At 39.4% G+C, this 24,436-nt stretch overlaps 1 protein-coding gene across 5 annotated transcripts in view; it reads left to right on the top strand.

Annotated features, from left to right (window-relative positions):
- LOC104602111 (uncharacterized) overlaps positions 1 to 24,436 on the top strand; it is an 83,547-nt gene that overhangs the window by 49,488 nt on the left and 9,623 nt on the right. For 3 of the 5 annotated variants that reach the window (XM_010265680.3, XM_088900597.1, XM_088900596.1), the window contains 2 exons: positions 2,920 to 3,143; positions 13,556 to 13,624. In XM_010265680.3, the coding sequence (XP_010263982.1) occupies positions 2,920 to 3,143; positions 13,556 to 13,624 (293 nt within the window). The remainder of the gene's footprint in view (positions 1 to 2,919; positions 3,144 to 13,555; positions 13,625 to 24,436) is intronic. The other 2 variants (XM_088900595.1, XM_088900598.1) reach the window with 1 other exon arrangement.

Genomic DNA, 24,436 nt, shown 5'->3' with positions numbered 1-24,436 from the left:
CAAAGCATCTCCCGTTCTTGTCCACGCCTCTTCTATAACATATGTTTTGGCTCGATCTTCAGAATTCTCCTCCATCTCCTAGTTGGAACAAAGTCCACGATCTCCCCTTCCTTATTTAGTACTTTATCCTTAGGCCTAGAGCTTGTGGCCTAGGCCTGGGCTACCCTAGGCAGCTCCATACTGTTGCATTGAAACCCTTGAGCTTTCTTCACTTTAAACTTGTGCATTCACTTGATTCTGTTAGAGTCAAATCATGAGACTAAGAAAAGAAGAAGACAAACAAATGTTGGGTGTTTCAAAAAGTGATAGTTGACACCTAGGAAAGAATATTTATATTCTAATGGTGAAAGGACCATTCTGTCCTCAATATGCAAATAATGCACAAAAGAATAAGAAACAATCTAATCTACAAGAAAGCATAAAAAATAAAAGTTATAGCTTTTGCCAAAATGTAGGCAAGTTGGAGTCCAAAGGACACAGTGGCAGAGAGATAATGCCTGCAAGGAAGAGGTCTTGAATAATTTAGCAATCAACTTCGATGTGCTTTGTGCGCTCATGAAAAACAAGATTGAAGGCAATCTTGATGGCACTGAAATTATTTGTAAAGAGGGAACTGAGGGTGGAGACTCATGTAGAAGATCATGTAGAAGAGCCCTTAGCCTGATAATCTCACTACACATAGAGGACACGGCCTTATACTCAACTTCAGTAGATGGTGTAGATATTGTATACCACTCTTTGCATTTCTAGGAGATAAGAAAGTCACCCAAGAAAACAAACCAACACGTAGTAGATCTCCGAGTGTTTAGGCAACCAGCCCAATCAGCATTAGCATAACCAATAAGATTGAGAGAAGATGATGATGAGAAGAATAGACCATGAGGTAAGGTCCCCTACACATATTTGATAATTTAGAAAATAACAGACATATGTGGTTGTCGTGGAGACAACACAAACTGGCTTACAATTTGGACTACATGTGATATATTTGGTTGAGTCATAGTAAGGTAAATTAAACTACCCACTAATTGGCGATAGAGAGTAGGATCTTCGAGAAGGAGACCATCATCTTTATTATCTTTTAAATTAATCTCCAAGGAAATGTCAACTAACTTGGAATTAGTGGGATTAGCCATCTTGACAAGATCTACTACATTCTTATGTTGATTAGTGGGATTCGTGGGATTAGTTGACAAGATCAACTAACTTGGAATAGTTAGATATTCAGCTCGGCTTGGCTCGAATCCACCCCTACTTTGCATTATCAAATTTCCATTGCTTTAGGGCCTTGGGATCTAAATCATCATGTTTAGTAGTTGTGCCATCCAAATAACTTCAAAGTTCCTTTGCTTCAACATGGAATTTAAAGTGGAACATCCATAAAACATAATTAGATCCATTAAACTTGAAGGGAAGGACATCTATTCTTTCTGAAGCCATTAATCAACAAAGCAGCAGTGTAAAACTCCAAAGGACAAGTAACAGTCCCCTTAAGAAGTAGCAATGGTCCCTGAAAAGAAGAGAAGAAAGTAAGCACCTTTCAGCTGAATAAAACAATCTCTGGAAAAGTTTCAAAGGCAGAAAAGATAGGCCACTCCTAATCCAACAATTAATCAGGCCACTCCAAATCCAAGAAATTTCTCACTTGTCCATAAAAGGAAACTGTAGCAACCAGGCAATCCAAGAGAGAGATCAAAACCCTTCTAAATGTTCTAGTCTAAGTCTGCTCAGGATATTAGACCTGAGTATCTGATATTGTGGTCTTAGTCTCATGAGAAACTGATTCACCTTCTGTTTCTCGAAATGTTTCTGAAGGTGCTTGGCACACTCAGGTTCAATTTGGTACTGTCTAAGACATGTTGGACTGGTAATAAGCTTCCCATTGGAACTTACCTGATTCATCAGCAGATAAGCATACATATCATAAGCAGTTTGCATTCTCCTCATTGATACAGCAATGTGGGTCTGTATAGAACTTAGAACCCAAGAGACTAGCTTCCCATTGCCAAGCTTCAATTGCTTTAAAGCCTTTGCTTCAGTTTCATCAGGTTTAGTGAATTTACCATTCAGATAACCTTCTAGACCTTTTCCCTCAACAACGAAATCAAAGTGAAACTTCCATATGCTGTAGCTAGTTCGGTCGAATTTCATAGGTATAACATCAACCTTGTAAGCCATCTTAGTAAACAGTCCACAATTTAGATCAATAACATTAGTGAATCCAAGTTCAAAAACTGAGCAAAAAGAGCAGTTTTCCAAACAAAATTGATCAGAGATCTTTCTTAACACTAGTGAGAATATCCCACAACTGAGAAAAAAAAGAAAAGTTTTTGTTTTAGCTGCAAAATATTCTGTCAGTTGAATGAATATTCCCTTGTGATTTGCCTTGATCTCTGCCTCATATGTTTGATTTTCGCTGCCTATTGTACTTTTCCAGTTGACCTTGTTTATAAACATTGCACTTGAGTTTAATTGTTCTTTACTTTTTTGTTTTTCTTTTAATTGCTGACTAACTACTATTTATCTTATCTAAAAAGTGTGAGATGTCTCTGAGCATGAAGTTCATTTACATTCATTTCGTGAAATAAAATAACATCCTTTTTTTTTAGTTCTTTTGGGTGGGGAGCAATTTAGTCAAAGCATGTTGTTTCCCAATCAAGAAGAGGGGAAGCTTATTTTCAATTTTAAAGAGATTTCTAATTTTCATTTCTATCCCTTAGGTCATTATCCTTTTAATGATTTGATTTAAAAAAATAGAAAAAATAAATAAAAAAAAATTCGCTTCTTTTGGCAGTATATGTATCCTTGTCTTCTTGTATCTTTCAGTACCAAACGTATTTCTTATTAAGAATTATTTGTTATTTTCCATTTGTAATTTATTTGAAATTCCCTTCTCACTGTAATTGCTTTCTCTTTCAGGTGTTAAATTTCTTAGTTCATTTCTTGGGGAGAGTAGAAGTGCAGACATGATGCCAAGCACCTTCAAGAATGAATTATTAGACACTGCATCTTTTCCCTTAAGTAGAACCTCCACTAACCGATTGCTTGTTGAGAATAGGCAATTTCTTCCTCCAGCTACTCTTGTTAGTATGCCACCTGATCAACTGGGAATTATTAACAACATTAATTCATTGATTTCTGAGGTAGTGCATTTCTAGCATTTTTATTGACTCATTGTTTTTGCTTCTTCAATTCTTCTGGAGTTACAATTCTATAAGATGAACTGTTCTCATTAGATTGTGAAGTATTTTGAGCAAGAGAAGAGGAGAAAATAAGAGAAGAGAAGAAGAAAATGGGGTGGCAGTCTTGTTCTGTTCAGCTCAGGATGGAATTTAAATATAACTTAGAAACATGAGAAACTACAAGGTTGCCCTTCATTAGGCGGGCTAAACATAAACAAATTTAAGAAATGAGTAACTTAGGCCCATTAGGCCCAGAAAGATAAAACTGATGTAAGTAACAACCCAACCCATACAACATTAAGACTTACAACACTCCCCCTCAAGTTGAGCATAGATATCCATCATGCTTAACTTGCTCATGAAATTTTGATTTGGGCTCCTTTTGTAAACACATCAGCAAGCTACTTTGTGGTAGGAAAAATAAGGAATGCATAGATCTCTAGAATGATCCTTTCCTGAACAAAATGTCTGTCAGTTTCAGTGTGCTTGGTTCTATCATGTTGAGCATGGTTGTTGGCAATGTTGATGGCAGCCTAATTGTAGTAGTAGAGTCTTAAGGGGCCATTAGTTTGAATTTCCAACTCCCTAAGTAGAATCTGAACCCACAAAAGTTCAGCTAGGCCATGGGCTTGAAGGGATGAGAGATCCATCATATGGATGGCTGAACTCTGCAGGAAGGTTGGGCAAAATTTCAAAAATTTCTCTCTCTCCCATTTGGGAATCGCATTCCCTATTTTAGAAAACTGCATTTTCAAGGATCAATCTTGAACCAAACCGGACCAAATCTGAAACCAAAAGGGAGGAGAGGGGTATACCTGATACGGAATAGCAGTAACTCCCAATGAAGGTGTTCACGCCCAAGGAGATAACCAAAACCCGCTTCCACTGAAGATGACACAGTGTGTGTGGTGAAGCAGGATCAGTAGGACGGTTCTTCAGCAAGAACCGAATTTTTCAACAAGAATGGAGTAGAGGGCTGGTGAGCACGACTTCAGATTGCTTCTTCTACCAAGAAGCAATATCAAGAACAATTCTTGATCACTCCCACAAGTGGAGATCGAATTGGGTAGGGGCGACAAGAACAGGGAAGAACTCTACAGTTTGTTGTGTCTTGTCTGGTATGTTTTGCATGTCCACCCTGCTCTCTTATTTATAGCCTTAGAGAGACAACCTCCTAATTTGATTAGGAGTTTCCTGATCCAAATCTTTATTTGGATCTGGACTCTTTAAGTGATAAGGATAATCCCTTATCTTATCTGTAGTTCAAGATCAGCTTAATCCTAATCAAATTAGGAGTTTCCTGATTCAAATCTTTATTTGGATATGGACTCTTTAAGTGGATAAGACTTATCCTCTTATCCTTATTTGCTGATCCAAACCCAGATCCGCCCCTATTTAATTAATCTAATTAACCCAGTTCGAAATTGGGCTTTAGGCCCCTTAAGTTTATGTGCTCACTTAACCTCTTAACCTGTTGCCCAATTGCCTCTCTTTGTATGGCATGGGACCCAAACATTGATCTACACATCAGCCACATGGGTTCAGCCCAGCCTTTGTTACAAGGCCTGGCCGAATTCACTGTAGAAGACAGTGAACCCCTAAGTCCATCACTATGGGCTCTTAATGGGCCCAACATTTACACTAAATGGTCATTGGGTCCAACCACCTTATGAAAACCCAAGGACTGTGGGCAGATGCAAGATTAGCCCATCAGGTATTACCCTCAATGGTCTTACACTTAACCTCTCAGCCCATAATGATCAAACACTGCTCGACAAGAAAGGACCTCTCCCTCGGCTACAAGGAACAGTGTTGCACTCTCTACTCACATGGATCCCGGGAATTAAAACCTTTTGCAAACATTTTGAAACCATAATATATATATATATATATATGTATCTCTATATAAATATATTTTGCAAAATAAATTTCAATGGTTGAAATCAATTGCGAGAAGTTTAGGTTTCCATCAGAGAGAGTGCACCCCTGATCATTCACTTTGTCCGTCCGACAAAGGGGCTGATCCTGTTACTGTGATCACCCACTCAGATGAATTCTCAGACTGTCCCAACATACCCAGGTTTTGACCCCCTCTGAGGATCTCACTGATTGGCATATCAAAGGCAGCCCGATCCGACACCTAGTGCAGTACCATAATCGAGTTTAGGGGTCAGGTGTAACATTCCAGTTTTTCCCATCTATCTCCAAGGTCCAGGGCAATGCTAGAATTTTGGTCCAGTTCAGGGTTTCAAGAAAACCCATACTACATGTACCTCAGGTCTCACCTTGGCAGATGAGACAAGCCACCCCAACCAACTTGGCGGCACATCAGTGTCAGCTTTGGCAGGATAAATCTCCCCAGATCTATCCAACGGCTGTGAAGATTCTAAACTAACATGAGTCTCATAAGTGTCTAGTTTAAGGATATTATACAGAAACACACCACAATGACATGAATCAATTATGTACTTTATTCATTTACAATAAATGTCAAAAGATACATCAATCTAATTGGAGCTAAGGGCATAACTATCTAACAGGGCTATGGCCCTATACTCTGCCTCTGCACTGGATCTTGCCACAATTGTCTACTTCTTGCTTCTCCAAGTAACCCGTTTTCCACCAACAAAGGTACACAGAAACACACCACAATGACATGAATCAATTATGTACTTTATTCATTTACAATAAATGTCAAAAGATACATCAATCTGATTGGAGCTAAGGGCATAACTGTCTAACAGGGCTATGGCCCTATACTCTACCTCTGCACTGGATCTTGCCACAATTGTCTACTTCTTGCTTCTCCAAGTAACCCGATTTCCACCAACAAAGGTACAATGTCTTGTTGTAAATCTTCTATCCCCAATAAACCCTGCCTAATCAACATCTGTAAAGCTTTCTATAACCATTTTGTTGTGTTTCTTGAATAGAGTAGAAAGCCTTATGTGCTGATTTCAGCCAAGCTTCTTGTGAAAGGAAGAGGAGAAAGTTGGGATTTCAGCAATAGACAGAGGAAAGGGAAGAAAAGGAGAAGAAGGTTGACTAGGATAGTGATGCATAACCCTAGCCGCCAGCCTCTCATTCTATTTATAATTAACTTAAATATGGGATATTACAAAGATGCCCCTAGTAGGGCGGCAACTCAACTAAGTACTTACAATTCCTTTAAAAATAAAATACTAATGGGCCCAAGGCCCAACAACTTCTTAATTTAAAAGAAAACAAACTAAACATAAATCGGCCCAACATAAATCAGCCCACTCAACAAATAGTAGTCCCTTTCTTGGACATGACTTGAGATATCTCAGAATTCGTTCTTCTGCTCTCATATGAGAGATTTTGGGAGCATGCATCTGTGGAGAAATAGACTAGTTTTAGTGAAGTCTCTGCCATTATCAGTTGTTGTTTTTTTAATTGTTATTATTTTGGCCTATTATTATTTCTGTTTATTAGTTTTCCGGGCCTTACTGGGCCTATTGTTATTCCTGTCATTATTGACTAAGGAGTGAATTGGGCGGCAGGGGCATAGGTGCCTTTATGTTCTTAGTTTTAATAAGAGTATATAAATAAAAATTCTGGGCAGCAGAAGATTCTATTCTGTGCCTTTTCTTCTTCTCATTCTTCTTCTCTTCTCTTCTCTTCTCCTTCTTTCTTCTTCTTCTGTTATTTCTTTGTTTTTCTGCTGAAGTTTTATCAGGTTTCTGGTCAACTGAGATCAGCATACGCCATCTTGGTATCAAAGCAAGATTAGGGCTTGCTAGGGCCTTACTGGGCCTATTGTTATGTAGGCTTCTTCCAGCCGGCCACATGAGGATGCATTAGGGCTGGATTCTTCAGTCAGTTTTGCCTGATTCTTGGAGGTTGATTGGAGGAATTCTTGCTGCCCAAGATCTGCAATCTTGGAGATCAGCATTAACCAGGAAGAATCAGAGTTTTTGGATCAGTTCAATTGGCATTGGCGCCCATAGGTTTTTGGGTTAAAGATTGTTCTTTTTTGAGATCAGCTGCTTGTAGGAAGAGATTTAACCCTTCTGGAAGGAGCAGCTGGTTCTTTTCCTTTTCTCTCTAGACCGATTCTAGGGTTTCTACTGAGAACAGGCCAATTTTGTGTGTTTTGACCTAACCCATTTATTTCTTCTGCTCTTTTTCAGTTCTGGACTGTTAAGGGAGTAATTCAGTCTTGAAGTTTGTATTGGATTACTGCTAAAGTTGTGTTTCAGATCTGTTAAGGGCGTTCTTTTGAGGTTTTTGTGGTGTGATCAGTATGGAAATAGGTGGGAAGGAACCAAAATCCTTTGGAGAAGGATCTATGGGGTCTGGGAGTAATTCAGAAAATACTTTTCAGATCACTACTGTTAAATTTGATGGCACAAATTACCTAGAATGGGCCTAATCGGCCATGATGGCCATTGGGGGAAGGGGAAAACTTGGATATGTAACTGGAAACATTAGAGAACCAGCAAAGGGAGACCTATACAGAGAATGGATCCAGAGAAGTTCTGAAACTCCATGTGCCATGGCCCTATATTCCGCTTCTGCACTTGATCTTGCCACAACTGTTTGTTTTTTACTCTTCCATGAGACTAGGTTACCCCCAACTAGGGTGCACACTCCTGAAGTTGATCTTCTGTCATCAAGGCATCCTGCCCAATCCGCATCTGTATAGGTCTCTAGCTTCAGTTGTCCATGATCAGTAAACAATATGCCTCTGCCTGGATGTCCCTTCAAATATGCAAGGATCCTGTCAACTGCCTTCCAGTGCTGATCTCGTGGAGCATGCATGTATTGACTCACTACACTTACTGCATAGGAGATGTCCGGTCTTGTCATACACAAGTATAGTAGCCGACCCACAAGTCTTTGGCATCTCCCAAGGTCCTTGACTGGTTCACCTTCTGATGCACTGATTCTATGGTTCTGATCAATGGGGGTGCTAGCTGCCTTTGTTCCAAGCTTCCCTGTCTCTTGGAGAAGGTCCAAGACATACTTCCTTCGAGAGATAAAAATTCCATGTTTCGATCTTGCAACTTCAATGCCTAAGAAGCATCTTAGTTCTCCAAGATCCTTAATCTCAAATTCCTTATGCAGGTTCCTCTTCAGACCATCAATCTCACTCATATCATTCCCAGTGACAACAATGTCATCCACATAAACAATTAGGATTGACACCAAAGATCCCCTGTGCTTCACAAACAAGGTGTGATCAGATTGAGTTTGAGTGTAGCCAAAAAACAATCAGGGCCTTTCTGAATCTGTCAAACCATGCTCTGGGAGATTGTTTCAAGCCATATAGTGACTTCTTCAGCTTGCACACCTTTCCCTTTTCAGCATTATCATAAAAACCAGCTGGAAGATCCATATACACCTCTTCTTGCAGATCCCCATTTAGGAACGCATTCTTTACATCCAATTGAAACAAGGGCAAAGAGTATGAGGCAGCAAGGGAAAGGAGTATCCGAATAGAGGTCATCTTTGCAACTGGCGCAAATGTCTCTAGATAATCAATGCCATAGGTCTGTGTGTACCCTTTTGCAACAAGTCTTGCCTTGTACCTCTCTATACTTCCATCTGCCTTATACTTTACTGTGTAAACCCATCTACATCGAACTGTCTCCTTGCCTTCTAGTAGGTCCACAATCTCCCATGTCTGATTCTTAATCAAAGCCTCCATCTCTTCCTACATAGCTGTCTTCCACTCAGGTTTGGAGAGAGCCTCACTAACACCCTTGGGTATAGACACTGAATCAAGAGAAGAGAGAAAAACACGGTAGGAAGGAGAAAGTCCACTGTAGGATAAGTACTGTGAGATACAATGAGCAGTGCACTTTCTCTTCCCTTTTTTAAGAGCAATAGGGAGATCAAGGTTATTTGTAACAATGTTAGTAGGATCAATGGGAACTGAAATAGTGGGATCAAGAGGAATACCTGAATCCGTATCAGCCGAATCTGGAGTCTCCAAGGGATTGACAGGAAGTGGTGTGAGTTCTGCTGTAGTGGAATCAACCGCCTTATGAAGTCTCTGCCGTGAGTAATGCTGTGAAATGGAACGCAAAGGAGGTGGCAAGGTGGGTGACATCGGGTGGTGGACAAGCATAGGAGTAGACACAGAAACTGGAACTGGGAGAGGGATAGACTACTGACTTACTTCCCCAAAACACTCCCCCTGAGAAGGATCCTTTGAGAAGAAGTACGTATATTCAAAAAAAGTAACATCCATAGTAACATACCGGTTCCCAGAGACTGGATCATAGCAGCAGTATCCTTTCTGATTCTCTGCATATCCAAGGAAAACACATTTCTTTGCCTTGGGATCAAGCTTCGAACGGTAAGGGCCAAGAATATGTGCAAAGCAGACACATCCAAAAACCCTTAGAGGAATATGAAACATCTCCCCAATTGGCATATTTATACAGTAAGCTGCTGCAATAAATAGAAAGAAAAGAAAATAGAAAGAAGAAAAAATAGAAAGAAGAGAAAATAGAAAGTACAAAAATAGAAAGAAAGAAATAGAAAGAAAAAACTTTCTAAATCAATCCTTCCACAATCCTAGGAATATATACAATTCTATTTTCAGATCTGAACCAGTAACCCCACGTTTTACAACACTAGTTGTGCCTTGTATCTCTGTACTGATCCATCTACCTTGTATTTTACTATGTAAACCCACTTGCAACCCACAGTTTTCTTCCCATGTGGTAGATCCACTAACTCCTAGTTGCTAATCTTCAAAAGTGCTTTCATTTCTTCATTCATTGCTTCTATCCATTTGGGATCAAGAATAGCTTCTGAATACCTGGAAGGAATAGTAACAGAAGACAAAGTAGACACAACGGAGTAATAGGTAGGAGAGAGATGAGAGTATGAAACAAACTTTGATATTCAGTGCAAAGTACATGAGTGAGTCTACTTTCGTAGAGCAATGGGTAAGTCCAAATCAAATTTAGAAACAATACCTTGACCAAGTTGAGAGCCCCTCGATTGATCATGAACTTCATTTGGGTTAGGTGCAAAGTACATTTGTGAGTCTCATAAGAAACCCTTTTCCTTTTTCTTTTATACACACTCATCTCCATTCCATCATGCATAGTGGTGTGGGGGGTGGCAAGGTTAGGAGCTGTAGAAGTCTTTTCATGGCAAGATGGATCAGATGAAGAAGATGGAGAGGATGGAAGTGAGTAATCAAGATGAGGCTAAGGCAAGAAAGGATTTACCTCAGAGGAAGTTTGTTACCAAAGGCGGGCTAAGGCAAGAAAGGATTTACCTCAGGGAGGCTCAAAGAATGACTGGGATTCAAAAAATGTAAGATCTTTGGTAACAGACTTCCTCCCAGTGTGAGAATCAAGACACTTCTAGCCCTTTTCAGTAGGAGAATAGCGAAGGAAAACACTACGAATAGCCTTAGTTTCCAATTTTGTTCTCGTTGGATCCGTGACATGGATAAAACACACAACTAAATACCTTGGGTGGTAGAGAAAGGACTGAAAATGGAGTCTGCATGCACAACACCCTGGATGGCATCCTATTTATTAGATAAGAGGCAATAAGCAATGCATGTGACCAAAACTTCTTTGTAACCTTGTGCTGGAACAATAAAGCACGAGTAGTTTCAAGTAAGTGGCGATTTTCCTTTCTGCAACTCTGTTTTGTTGTGGAGTATAAGTACAAGATGACTGATGGAGGATTCCTTCATCTTCAAGGAACTCTCAAAATATTCAGCTGCATTGTTTGACCGAAAATTATAGTAAATTCCAGGAACTTCATTTCTGTCTTTCATTAAATATTTCCACATACATCAAAAGAAATAATCAATAAAAGTAATAAAATAGCAATAGCCATCCAATGAAACAACAGGAGAAGGGCCCCACACAACTGAATCCACTAAATCAAAAGGATTGGAAATTTCATTTATAGATTTTTGATAGGTTCTCTTACAATGCTTGGACATTTGACACACCACACAAAAGATTTTCTAATGACACCTTTTCAAATAGCTCAGGAAACAAAACGTTCAATGAAGGAAAAGATAAATGGTCAAGTATAGCATGCCACCAAAATACTTTAGTAACTAACTCCTGACTATTGCTGTCCCCACCACTTGACACCTGCATAGCAGCATCAATATCTTCATTTAGGTAATAGAGTCCTCCAGCCTCACAACCACTCCCAGTCGTTCGTCTCATCAACCAGTCCTGAAACACACAATGAGTGGGAAAGAAAGTCAAACAACAGTCTAGATCTTTGGTAACTTGAGACACAAACAACAAATTAGTAGTAAAAATAGGAACATGCAACACAGATTTCATAGGTAGATCATTTCCAAGCATAATGTCTCCCTTCCCAGAAATGCTAGAAAGAGAGTCATTAACAATTTTTACTTTGCCCTGGTCAGGAGAAGGATAATATGAGTTGAACAAAGAGAATACGCTAGTCATATGTCCTGAAGCCCCTGAATCAATCACCTAGGGGCATGGGGAAGATGGTTGGATAACATTGAAGGCAGAAGCTATACCTATCTTAGCAAATGAAGCAAATGAAAGCTGTTCCAGACGAGCCATAGCTCTGTTCAGAAGGTCTACCTTCTCAGCTGTAAAGTCAGGGAGACTGGAATTATTAGAAGCCGGTCCAGAATGGAGGGAAACACTTGGTGTAGTATTCTTCTTACTACAATCAACCACATTTGAACTTGTGACATGGCCAGCACCATTAGGACATTTATATTACTTCTTATCCTTCCTTAGAGCTACAAGGGCTTATTGTTCAGTTGGTTGAAACTGAACCTCACTTCCCATCTCTTTCCTCCTCAACTCCTCATTCCTTATTAGGTAAAAGACATGCTGAAGGTCAAGTAGTTTATCCCTTCCCAAAATCTGAGAGCAAGTTCTTTCATAAGAAGAATTCAGACCTGCAAGAAACTTGAAGATTCTCCATTCTTCAACTTGTTTGTCATTGTTCTCTTTATCCTTGGTACTCTTCCAGTCCAATATCAAGTGATGGGCAAGTTCTTCCGAAGGCCTTCAAGAGTTGCAAAATATGTTGTCACAATGAGTTCTCCTTGGAACATGGCTGCAATGTCTTCATTCAGCCTGTATATCCTTGCAAAATTTTTCCTCTGCCCATATGTTCTTAGAAGTTTATCCCATATCTTGTATGCAGTACCATAGTGCTGCACAGTTCTAGTGATCCTAGGTGTCATGGAATGGAGAAGCCAAAATTTTTCCTCTTCCCAATATTCAGGTTGCTCCTTTGGTTCAACAATCTGGTCATTAATATATCCCTCCATTCCTCTACTGATTATGGCAAGTCTAGCTGAAATAGCCCAGTCCACATAATTGTACTCATCCAACTTAATGTCAGTAATCTGTAGGGTAGGGCTTTCAAGATTGGGAAGACCCTCCCCTAACCTAGTTTCCTTGGAAGAGACCTCAGTAGTGGAGGACATCCTTATAATGGGAGTACACCACCAACTCAGAGACACCAGCAGCACAAAACAACATCCCAACTTGACTGCCTAACTTAAGAAAGCAAGAAACAGTCTCAGCAACAAACCTGACTGCGACTGTAATCAGTTCAAGTCCAGAACGACTGATGACAGCCCAAAACTCCAAGAAGCTGTCCAGAATTCAGATCATACAAATTCTGGGTGCAGAATAGCAGAACATAGAGCTTCTTCACCTCCTAGTAGTTCTGCTGGAGTAGAACCTCACTGTCTTGCAACAGCCAATGCCTCTTCTGCTGTACAGAAACTAGACCTGAAACTCAGGTCTCGCTAGCAGTCCACAGACTTCACTCCTTCTTATTACCCTAATAGGCCATAACCAAAGGCTGCTTAGGGTTCCTTTGGTCTCTTCTCCAAGGAAGAAACCCTACAAACAGGATGCCAACTCCTTAGTGACCCACAAGCTGCTTAGGGTTTCAGTAGAACAACTTCCAGAGAGAAAAGAAGAGGAAAAAGAAAAAACAGATTTTAGTCTAAACAAAAAAAAAGAACTCCTATTGCTCTGATACCATGAAGTGTTTTGAGCAAGATAAGAGGAGAAAATAGAGAAGACGGGGAGAAGAGAATAAGAAAATGGGGCGGCAGTCTTGTTCTATCCAGATCAGGATGGGATTTAAATGTAACGGAAAAACATGAGAAATTGCAAGGTTGCCCTTCATTAGGTGGACTAAACATAAACAGATTTAAGAAATGAGTAACTTTGCCCATTACACCCAAAAAGATATAAACTGAAGTAAGTAATGGCCCGGTCCATACAACATTAAGACTTACAACAGATTGTACAGGAGTTTTATGAATTTATCATATTAAATCACACTGAGTAGTTCAGAATATTAAGTCGTTTACATTAACAAGAAAAGTTGTATTTTTGCAGTTAGCATCAGAGAAAGAAGAGTTGATTCAAGCTTTGGCAACAGAATCATCTAATTCTTCCCATCTCAAGGTACTCTCATTTTCTTTATTTTCTTTGAGCAACAAAAATATTCATTTACTTATAAGGATGTATAAAATTACAGAAGTAAATGCTTCTTTACAGTGTGTAACTCTCTATACACAACAGCATTGCATGATTCCCATCAAATGCAAAATCTCTTCTATGAAAGCACCAATTATTTAAGAGCTAAATGAGTAGTCTATGATGAAGCTACCGGTATTGGCACAAAATGAAGCGAATAGTTCTCCTTATAGAAAGTTCTGTGTGCCCTTTCCTTCCAAATCCTCTTGCAAACAGAACTATAGCAGAGGGGATCTCTGCCCAAAATCAAGATATTCCTGGAGCCCAGTGAAAAAAGGTGAAAAGGAAAAATGACATCTCTGATCAATGGGAGAAAGCAAGCTAATTGAAACTGGAAAGAGATTTAAAGCAGATCCTTCATTGTTAGAAACCTGATTGTTGAGAGAGCTGTTCTATGTTGAAGTCTTGGGAGGCAGGGTAATCTAGTAATTACCAAAAGAAAATAAAGGCACTCCAGTCCTAGAATTATCATAAACAGGGGCATTATTGTACTTGCACTTATTCTTTATTAATATATATGTGCTGGGCCAACTTTCTTAGAGAGATTAGACTCTAATTTTCTCTTCTAAGAGAGGTTCGGCTGTTCTCTTGTCTAATATCTCTTTCTCTTCTCTCCCTTGCCTCTCTCTCTCTTCCTTGTCCGAATACTAATACAGCTCTGTTACATGGTATCAGAGCAGGGAGATTGAGGTATCTCATTCTTTTTCTCCATCTTATTCCCTTCAAACTGCTCTAGCAGTTACTTTTGTGGAAGGAGAGGAAGAGCAGGGGGAGGAAGGGGAAGGGGAGGTGGAGGTCATGGTTGATGAAGAGTAACAGCTGGCAGAGTAAGAGGGTTGAGGCTGCAATAGAAAATGAAATGGATTACGTGGAATGTGAGAGGGCTGAGAGAAGATAGAAGGGAGAGTGAAAAGTTTTTTGAGAATTCAATATCCTGATACGGTGCTACTACAAAAAACTAAGCTGGAAGCCTTTGACATGATCTTGAAGAATGAGATTTGGGGTTCAAGTAGTGTAGATTGGGCAGAGGTGAATGCGGAGGGCCTACCGGGAGGCTTGGTGGTGTTTTGGAATTCCAAAAGTATCAAGAAATTGGGGGTAGAAAAAGGGAGATATTCCATCTCAATTTGCTTTCAGATGGTGGAAGGGGGATGGCAATGGGGTCTCACAAATGTTTATGGTCCAAACGTAGAAGGGGAAAGGGTGACAATGTGGGAGGAGCTGGAAGAAGCGAGAAGGGAGTGGTAAGGTCCGTGGTGTCTGGGAGGAGACTTCAAAATTGTTAGAAGAGTGGAAGAGATGGAAGGGGGGAGGGATGAAAGTGAAAGTGCAGGAGCGAGGAGTTTTGGGGATTTTATCAGGAGAAATGGCCTAACTGACCCACCCATAAATGGTTGCAAATATACCTGGAAAAATGGACAATTTCCTCCTATTTTAAGAAGGCTGGATAGATTCCTCTATACTGGAGATTGGGTGGACCACAAAGGTCATTTGATCCAAGAAGCCTTACCATATATTATGTCAGATCATAAGCCAATTCTGCTGAGAAAGTTGGTAGTGACTTCAGACCCATGACCGTTTAAATTTGAGAACATGTGGATGGATCACGCAGATTTCTTGGATTGGGTGAAAGAAAAATGGAAAGGTTTGCAAGTGAAGGGATCAATGGGGTTGAAATTGGTTAGAAAGTTGCAGTTTCTGAAGGAGGAATTAAAGAGATGGAATGTGTCGGTTTTTGGTAATGTGGGGGTAAGAAAAAAAGAAATCTTAGAGAAAATGGCCAACTTAGATAGGCTGGAAGAGGTGGGGGATCTATCTAGAGAAGAGAGAGCAGAGAGAGACAGATTGGAGTTAGAGTTGAAAACTTTGATTCATAGGGAGGAGGAAAGTTGGAGACAAAAGTCCAGACTGACTTCGCTGAAAGCATGTGACAAAAATACAACGTTTTTTCATGCCTATGCTAGTGCAAGGAGGAGAAGAAGTTTAATCTCAAGAATTCAGGTAGATGGGGAGGTAGTGGAGGAGTGGTCAGGAATTCAGGAGAGGGTAGTGGATTTCTATAAGAAGCTGTATACTTCAAGAGTGTAGAATTGGATGTTTCTAGGGGAGCTGGTTCCCAAAAAGCTGAGTGAAACATTATCCTCCTGGATTGGAAGTGACTTCAGTTTGGAGGAAATCAAAGAGGCCTTAAAAGACATAAATGGGGACAAATCCCCGGGCCAGACGACTTCAACTTTACATTCATAAAGTCATGCTGGAGCATTTTGGAGAAATCAACAAATTCTACTTTCATTTCCTTGATCCCAAAGAAGGAAGGTGCAATGAATCTAAAAGATTTTAGACCAATAAGTCTAATTAGCAGCCCATATAAGTTGTTGGCTAAAGTTTTATCAAAAAGGTTGAGAAGAGTTCTACATGAAGTTGTAGGGGAGTCACAAATGACATTTGTGAAAGGGAGACAGATTTTAGATGGAGTTTTAGTGGCAAGTGATTGCATTGATGCCAGATTAAGAAGTGGGAGACCAGGCCTAGTTTGAATGGAGATTCTTAGAGGAAGTTCGAAGGTTAATGGGTTTTGGAGAAAGATGGAGATCTTGGATGTATGCATGCATGTCTATAGTTTCATTTTCGATCCTTCTAAATGGAATTTCCTCGGAGTTTTTCAAGCTACAAGAGGCTTGAAGCAAGAAGATCCAATCTCCCCAATGTTATTTGTTTTGATCATGGAGGTTCTGAACCTACTTTTGTGGAGAAGTATGCAAAGGGATTTGATCATGGAGGTTCTCATCTACAATATGGTAAATGATACTCTGATCTTCCTGGATGCTTTGGTGGAACAAGTGTCAAATTTGAGGGCAATTTTGGCAAAACTTTAATTGTTATCAGGTCTGAAGGTTAATCTTGCAAAAAGTGTGGTGATTGGAGTGGGAGCTATCGAGGAGGAAGTGCTGCTAGACTGTGCCAATGCTTTTGAGTGCAAAATTGGAAAGCTTCCTTTCACGTATTTGGATATGCTAATAGGAGGAGCTTCAAATTCTGGTGCCTTGTGGAGACCAATAATGGAGAGAGTTGAAAGGAGGTTGGATGGTTAGAAGTCAAAGTACCTCTCATTGGGAGGGAGAATAACTTTAATTAAAAGTGTCCTCTCTAGCCTTCCAACTTATTATCTTTGTTGAAAATCCCATTACAGGTGGCCAGGTCTGGTGAAAACCCTAATTTGGTTGTTTAAAGAGCAGTTTTTGACTTAGGACAATAAGTTTTGACTAGTAACACCCTGTTTTGATTTTCGTTTATCTCCATATGGCCAATGGAGCTAACTAGAGGTGAGATTAAACTCTCCACCGACTACGGGTTTGGTCCAGGAGGGTCTGTGGAGACTCTGTTAGGGGCAGTAATCTCAATAAAGTTGGATGAAACCAATATTTTAGCTTGGTTTAGTCTATAAAGATTCATGTATGTAGTAGGGGGAAATGGGGGTACATCACTAGGACCAAGAAGAAATCTGTGGGCGATGACCCTACCTATGAGAGGTGGATGCAAGGAAACTACATTGTAGTAGGTTGGTTAGTGAATTCCATGCAACCTCATGTCAGTCAGCATTACTTGTGGATGGAGACTGCAAAAGAGGTGTGGGACAGCATTACCGAGACCTATTTCCAGAAGTTCAATCTTGCTAGGGCTTACAAGCTGAAGAATGATGTCAATAATTTAAGACAGGGGGAGAAACCTTTGGCTGTTTATTTTTTTGTGCTGATATCTCTTTGGAAGGAGATTGACTTGATGGAGACTGTTGTGTGGGGGTGTATTAAAGATTCTAAGACTCATGGGAAGTTAGTAGAGAGAAATCAGGTCTTTGAGTTCCTCACTAGACTCAATCCCGAGTATGACATTGCAAGACAGAATATTCTAGCAAAAGATGAAGTTACCTTGTCCTAAGTTAGCAGTGAGGAAAGTCGGAGACAGGTACATATCTAGTGACAGAAGTGTTCTTTTAAATCTTATTCATGTTGTTCCATTCGTTTTCTATTCTTTTTACCTTGTACATACTTATTGTATTATAAGGACAAAAGTGTTCTTTTACATCTTTTAATATAAATAGCGTCTTCTTGGTGTGGTCGACACATTAGACCTGCCCCAAATTTGTTGTGTTCTCTCTTGTACGAACTGCACTGACATGGTATCGGAGTAGGTTTAGTGTAGGAATTATTTTAGTGAACCATGGAAGACTAACAATTGAGTTACTGTTCACGGTTATTATTCATGTTATTGTTCTCGTCCATTGTTCACGCGAGGTTTGTTCTATTTGGATTTGATCTCAAACTTTGTTCTCTTATATTCAGCATCAAGTTGGGTCTATTTCTCAACCTTTTCAGACTACCATATCCATCTTTCTTGGACTGTTCTGATCAAGACAAGAAATCTGGATTTTCTGGATTGAGATGCTACTCAAGTCAGTTTTTTGGGTTTTTCTTTCAAAAAACTGGTTTGTTTGCTCTAAATATTTAGATCTTGTGTCACCCTAGGCTGTTCCTACAGCGCTAGGAATTTGTTGAAGACTGGAGTTGGTTTGCTGGGGTTTTGATCCCTCCTTTTGTTCGGTTTGTCTGTGAACCTTCCCTTTTGGACTGTAAACATATTCCTTTGTTGTTTTCAGCCTGTTAGAGAACTATTTTCTTCATCTTTTCCTTTATTATGGCATCTAAAAGAGGTGATTTTCTTCCTATTAAGTTCAATGGAACCAACTATGCCTTATGGCAGTTCCATTTTCAATTTTATGTTGAAGGCAAGGGGTTGTGGGGCTATATTGATGGATCCTCCACTATTCTTGAAGTGACTAATGCAAAAGGGTTGCAGACTTGGAAGATTAATAATGCCCAAATTGCATCCTGGATTCCGAGTTAAGTCACTACTGATGTTGCTATCCCTATAAGGGGTTTCTGGACAACCAAGGAGATGTATGAATATCTAGAAAAGGTTTATCAGTAATCCCACAACTCACACTAGTATTAGATTGGAACCAAGATATTTTACTACAGCCAGGGTGAAAGGAAAATTCAGGAATACAATGCGGGGTTCATTAGTCTTTGGCAAGAGTATGAGCTTATTCATGTGGGTGAAATGTCCTTAGCTTTTTGTATCAAAACTTTGAAGGAGCATTTTGACAGATGGAAAGTAATGCACTTTTTTATACATCTCTGACCTGAGTATGAGGTAATAAGATCAAACATTTTATGTAGAGACACTGTACCATCACTTGATACTATTTTGGGTGAATTACTTAGAGAGGAAACCAGGATAATCACTCAATCAGTCATGAATTCCAAGAATGATATAGTAGATGTTGTATTTATAGCAACAGATAAGTCCAAACCAAAGAAGGACTTATCCAAGGTGCAGTGTTACAAGTGCAAAGAATTTGATCATGTGATATCCCATTGTAATAAGAAAAATGCCACCTAAAGGAAACCAATTTGGTGGGAAAAAGAGTCATTACAAGGCATATTAGACTTCGGTTGAGGGATCAGATGATACATCATCCTCCACATCTCAGATCAAGAATGACACTGGAAATGTTATGACTGAAGAAAAGATTTGGCAGTTGATGTCCTTGGCAATCTCTTCTGACTTCTACATTTTTTTTCTTTTGGCTTGTCTGGTAAGTGTGTCTACTATTGTGCTTCTCCTAGTCATCTCTAGATAATAGATTCCGGTGCTTCCTATCATATAACGGGAGCTACATGTGGTCAATCATCCTATCTTCTTCCTTCTACCAAACACATTGTTATAGCCAATGGTGAGAAACATGATATTGTAGGTTGTAATGATCTCACCTTATCTACCTCTTGCTCTTCTTCATTCAAGTTACCACAGATGCTATTTGTTCCTAGACTTATAACAAATTTAATATCAGTTGGTCAACTTGTTGAACATGGTCATATTGTCACCTTCTCACCTAATGGTTGTTTGATACAAGACTAGCGCACTAGGGAGGTGAAGGGGAAGGGGTGAAGGCTAGAATGGCTATTCGCTCTGGACTTTGAGAAGAGACCTACTTCTCTAGCAATGAGTTCTTCTTGTTTATTTTCTACTACTTCCTTGTAATAATTATTGGAATATTTGGCATCATCAGTTGGGCCATTTTTTTGCAAAGAAACTTGATTTACTTATTTCATCTAGATGTTTACCATTATCTTCTTCTATTTCCAAGAATATGGATAGAACTTGCTTGTCTTGTTGTTTAAGTAAATGCCATGTTTTACCATTTCTTATTTCTTCTACTTGTGCTATTGCACCATTTCAGTTAGTGCACAGTGATGTTTGGTCGTCTGCAATAATTTCCACGATGGGTTTTAGATAACATTTATTGATGACTATACCCATTATACATGGATATACTTTCTTTGAAATAAATCAGATGCATTTGCTATTATTTAAACTATTTCATGCTAGAGTGACCACACAATTTAATGTTATCATTAGTACTCTCCGTTCATATTCAGGGGGAGAGTACATTGATGGGGAATTTTAGGCCTACTTACAATGCCATGGTATACAGTCTTAGAAGTCTTGTCTTGGCACTCCTTAACAAAATGGAGTTGAAACACAAAAATGGCCATATTCTAAGTGTTGTTAGAACCCTCCTTGACTTTCATGCTCCTGCAACCTTTTGGGTGGAGGCATCCAACACTGTTGTACATCTTATCAACCTTCTTCCATCATCTGCTCTTGATAACATATCCCCACATCAGTCTCTATTTAAGACTCCTCCAAACTTATCCATGCTTCATGTGTTTAGTTGCATCTATTTTGTTCATCTTCCACATGAGCACACTAAACTATCTGCACAATTTGTTTTATGTGTGCTCTTGAGATATAGTCCTGACCATAAGGGATTCATTATGATCCTCAGTCTCATCGGACTAAAATCTCTTGGAATGTGATATTTCTCGAAAATCTTTCATTTTTTCAACTAATCACAAAGCTCTCTACTCTTTTAGTTTCTGTTCTTTAACATTTTGAGCTTGTATGTACTTCGGAAACATCACCTTCTTCTTGTTGCACCAACTTTATTTTAGGAAGCAGTTAGCAGCTCTAGCCCCTACACTTCCAAATGAATGTAAAGAATGTAAAGAATGCTTTCTTGTATGAGGATTTGAAGGTGGTCGTGTACATGAAACCTCCTCCTGGTTACTATGATGAGCCTCACCTAGTTTGCAGACTCAAGAAATTCCTCTATAGCCTTAAACAGGCCCCTCGTGCCTGGTTTGGGAGGTTTAGATTTGTGATCACAGATGTTGGATTCATTCAGAGCTCCTCAGAATTAGAGATGATCAGGATGGTATACATCAGTTAAAGCACCTTCTTAGTCAATCCTTTAAGATGAAAGATCTGGGACCAGTTACATATTTCTTGGGCTTGGACGTTCACTGCAATTCTACTGGCTACTTCTGTAATCAGCAAAAATGTCACTGACCTTGTCATCCTTGCTCATCTCACTGATACAAAGGTTATTGATACCCCCTTGGAAGTCAATTTGAAGTTAAGCAAGGTAATGGCCCTCTTTAGAAGATGCTACCTTATATCGTCAATTTGTGGGCAGCCTTATATATCTCACAATAACACGCCCAAACAGCTGTTCACCGTATATATCCAGGGGACAATTTCCTATGGTGTGTTTTTTTTTTTTTGCTTCTGTAGATGCCAATTGGGATATTTGTCTAGATACTAGATCTAGCACTAGTTGGTGCATATTTCTTGGTGATTCTCTTATATCTTGGAAATGTAAGAAGTAACAGGTTGTTTCCACGACATCCATTGAAGCGGAATATAGAGTCATGTCCTCAGTGTGTAGTGAGATTATTTGGCTCCAGTCACTTGTACATGATCGTAATATTGCTCAGTCCTCTCCTATTCCTTTTTGGCTAACAATCTAAGTTCAATCAAAATTGCTTTTAATCCTATTTTCCATGAAAGGACGAAGCACATTTAAGTGGATTGTCAGTTTATGAGAGACTTCCTTACTGCCGACAATATTTCATTGCCTCATGTATCCTCTACTCTTCAATTGGAAAATATTTTCACAAAGGCTACGACTAGGGCCCGACATTCCTTTCTAGTGGACAAACTAATGATAGTGCTACTACATTAATTTGAAGGGGAGTGTAGAGACAGTAATAGTGAGGGCTGAATTGTAATTTTGCTTTCTTGTTGTACCATTCATCTTCTATTCTTTTTACCTTGTACATTACATATTGTATTATAAGGACAAAAGTGTCCTTTTACATCTTTTAATATAAATAGCCTCTTCTTTGTGTGGCCGACACATTAGACACACCCCAAATCTGTTGTGTTCTTTCTTGTATGAACTACACTAACAGCAGAGGCCTCAACAGATTATTTTGCAAATATTGGGTTGAATCCAAGGGTTGGTACTGAGAAGAAAGACATAGTATGTGAGTATTGCAAGCAACCTAAGTACACAAAGGATACCTGTTGGAAACTACATCCAAAGCTTATACCTCCTAGATTCAATAACAACAACAATGGTAAGAAGAGTGGAACTAGGAAGAGTGGAAATGCCAATGTAGCCACCTCTTTTAAGGTTGAAAAGGGTTTTGGGATGAGAAGTTATTGGGGGAACAATTAGCAGCTGCTAGAGCAGAGTTTGAGAAGTATGAACAACTCATCAGCCAATTAGAGTCTAGTACTACAGCTACTGCATCTTCAGGAAATGGCTCCTAATCTACATATGTCCATTCAGGTATTCGTGTTACTACGAATCATGCATTTATCTCATATTTTCAGGTAATCGTAGGATCCCTTGGATAATTGATTCTAGTGCCTCTGACCATATGGCTAGTGTGTCCTATTTATTTTCTACTTATCAGTTTTTATCTGGCCGAGATAAGATCTCCCTTATTCTATCTCCGGCAAAGGAAACATCTAAGCTTTAGACACCCTCACCTTATCCTCAGTTATTCATGTTCCTAAACTAAATACTAACTTGCTTTCAATTAGTAATTTGACAAAACCCTTGAACTATAGTGTGACCTTTTTTCCTTCTTACTATGTTTTTCAAGACATGAAATCTCAGAAGGTGATTAGGAGTGGCCATGAGGCGAATGGAATATACCTGTTGGATATGCTTGGACAGAGTCAAGTATCACCCCGAAGAGCAGCTTTTGGTTCAAATGTGTCAAAGCCAGTCAGTCGTATTATGTTATTGTCATTATCATTTGGATCATATTTCTTTTTCTTCGTTGAATCTTTTGTTTCCACCTTTGTTTAAGGAAACTAAGCTGTCAAGTTTACATTGTGAGTCATGCGAGTTGTCAAAGCACTGTAGAATTCTTATTCTGCAAGTAATAAAAGATCTACAATTCCTTTTCATACTGTGCACTCTAATGTGTAAGGACCATACCATTTACCTTGCATGGGTGGTTACAAATATTTTGTTCTATATATTAATGACTTTTCTTGTTACCCTTGGCTTTACCTTATGCAATCCCGTGCTGAAGTACCTAAACTAGTAAAGTAGTTTCATGAATTTGTGCTTACCCAATTTGATACCCGCATCAAGATATTCCAATAAGATAATTCTAAGGAATATTTTGAGAAGGGTCTTGTTTCATACTTTGAAAAATTTGGGGTTATACATCAGAGTTCTTGTCTACGTACTCTAGAGTAGAATGGGGTGGTAGAGAGAAAGAATCAACATGTTGTTGAAGTAGCAAGGAGCATCTTTTTTGCCTCTCATGTTCTAGTAAGATTTTAGGGTGATGCAAACATGATAGGTATCTACCTTATTAATCGCATGCCTTCTCAAGTCTTAGGGTTCAAATCTCCTTTTGTTCTATTCCTCGAGAGTGAAATGTGTCTTTGGTTGCACATGTTATGTTCATATTCCTAGCTCTTAGAGACATAAGTTTGAACCAAGGCCTAGAAGTTCATTTTCTTAAGGTATGCTTCCACACAAAAGGGTTATTGTTGTTTTGGTCCCACTAGTAGAACTTTGTTGAACAAGAGAAGAGAAGAGGAAGAGAGGAGAGGCAAGAGGACTGAGAGCCCAAAGAATACTGCAGGCGTGTGCAGTATGTTATTATTTATACTAGACTGGTCGTACAATATAAAATATGAAGAAATTACAAAAGTACCCTTGCAGTCCTAAACATGTGTACAACAACCTCTGTCAACAAACTTGTTTTGTCACCATGGGTGTTACCCTTGTAGAGTCCCTTCCTTTTTATGGCTGTTAGAGTGAGCCAAATAGGGGTAGTTTAGTAATCTCATGTCAGTTAAGTACTTTGCTTATGTGGCTGTTTTATTAGAGTACTCTGCCCCACACTTAAGTGAGGGCAGTTTAGTCTTTGTAAGTGTAATTAGAACCTAATAAACATAAGGGGGTCGACTGAATGAGAGACTAATCAGTTTTTCGACTAAACCCTCCTGTTCTCTCTTTCTCTTGTCTTCTTCCTCATCTTCTTCTTCCTTCTTCACTGGTTCGGATTACTGTAGCTGCTCCAAAACATGGTATCAGAGAGAGGTTTCTGACCTGCTTCCGCTTGCAAAGCACCTCAGCTGTGTTCGTGACACCCTCTTCTTTGTTTCTGGTTAGTTAATGGAGAGAGCTGGTTCGCCCTAGGTCTGAGACATCACAGCTCGTTGCTCTCTGCTGCGCACAGTTTTTCTTCATTAAGGGAGGTGATTTCAGCAGTGAATGGTTGGCTGATACTCTCAAAG

This window comes from Nelumbo nucifera, chromosome 3 (genome assembly GCF_055504915.1).
Source record: "Nelumbo nucifera cultivar China Antique chromosome 3, China Antique-T2T, whole genome shotgun sequence".
Lineage (NCBI taxonomy): Eukaryota > Viridiplantae > Streptophyta > Magnoliopsida > Proteales > Nelumbonaceae > Nelumbo > Nelumbo nucifera.
This window is presented reverse-complemented; position numbering and strand designations above follow the sequence as displayed.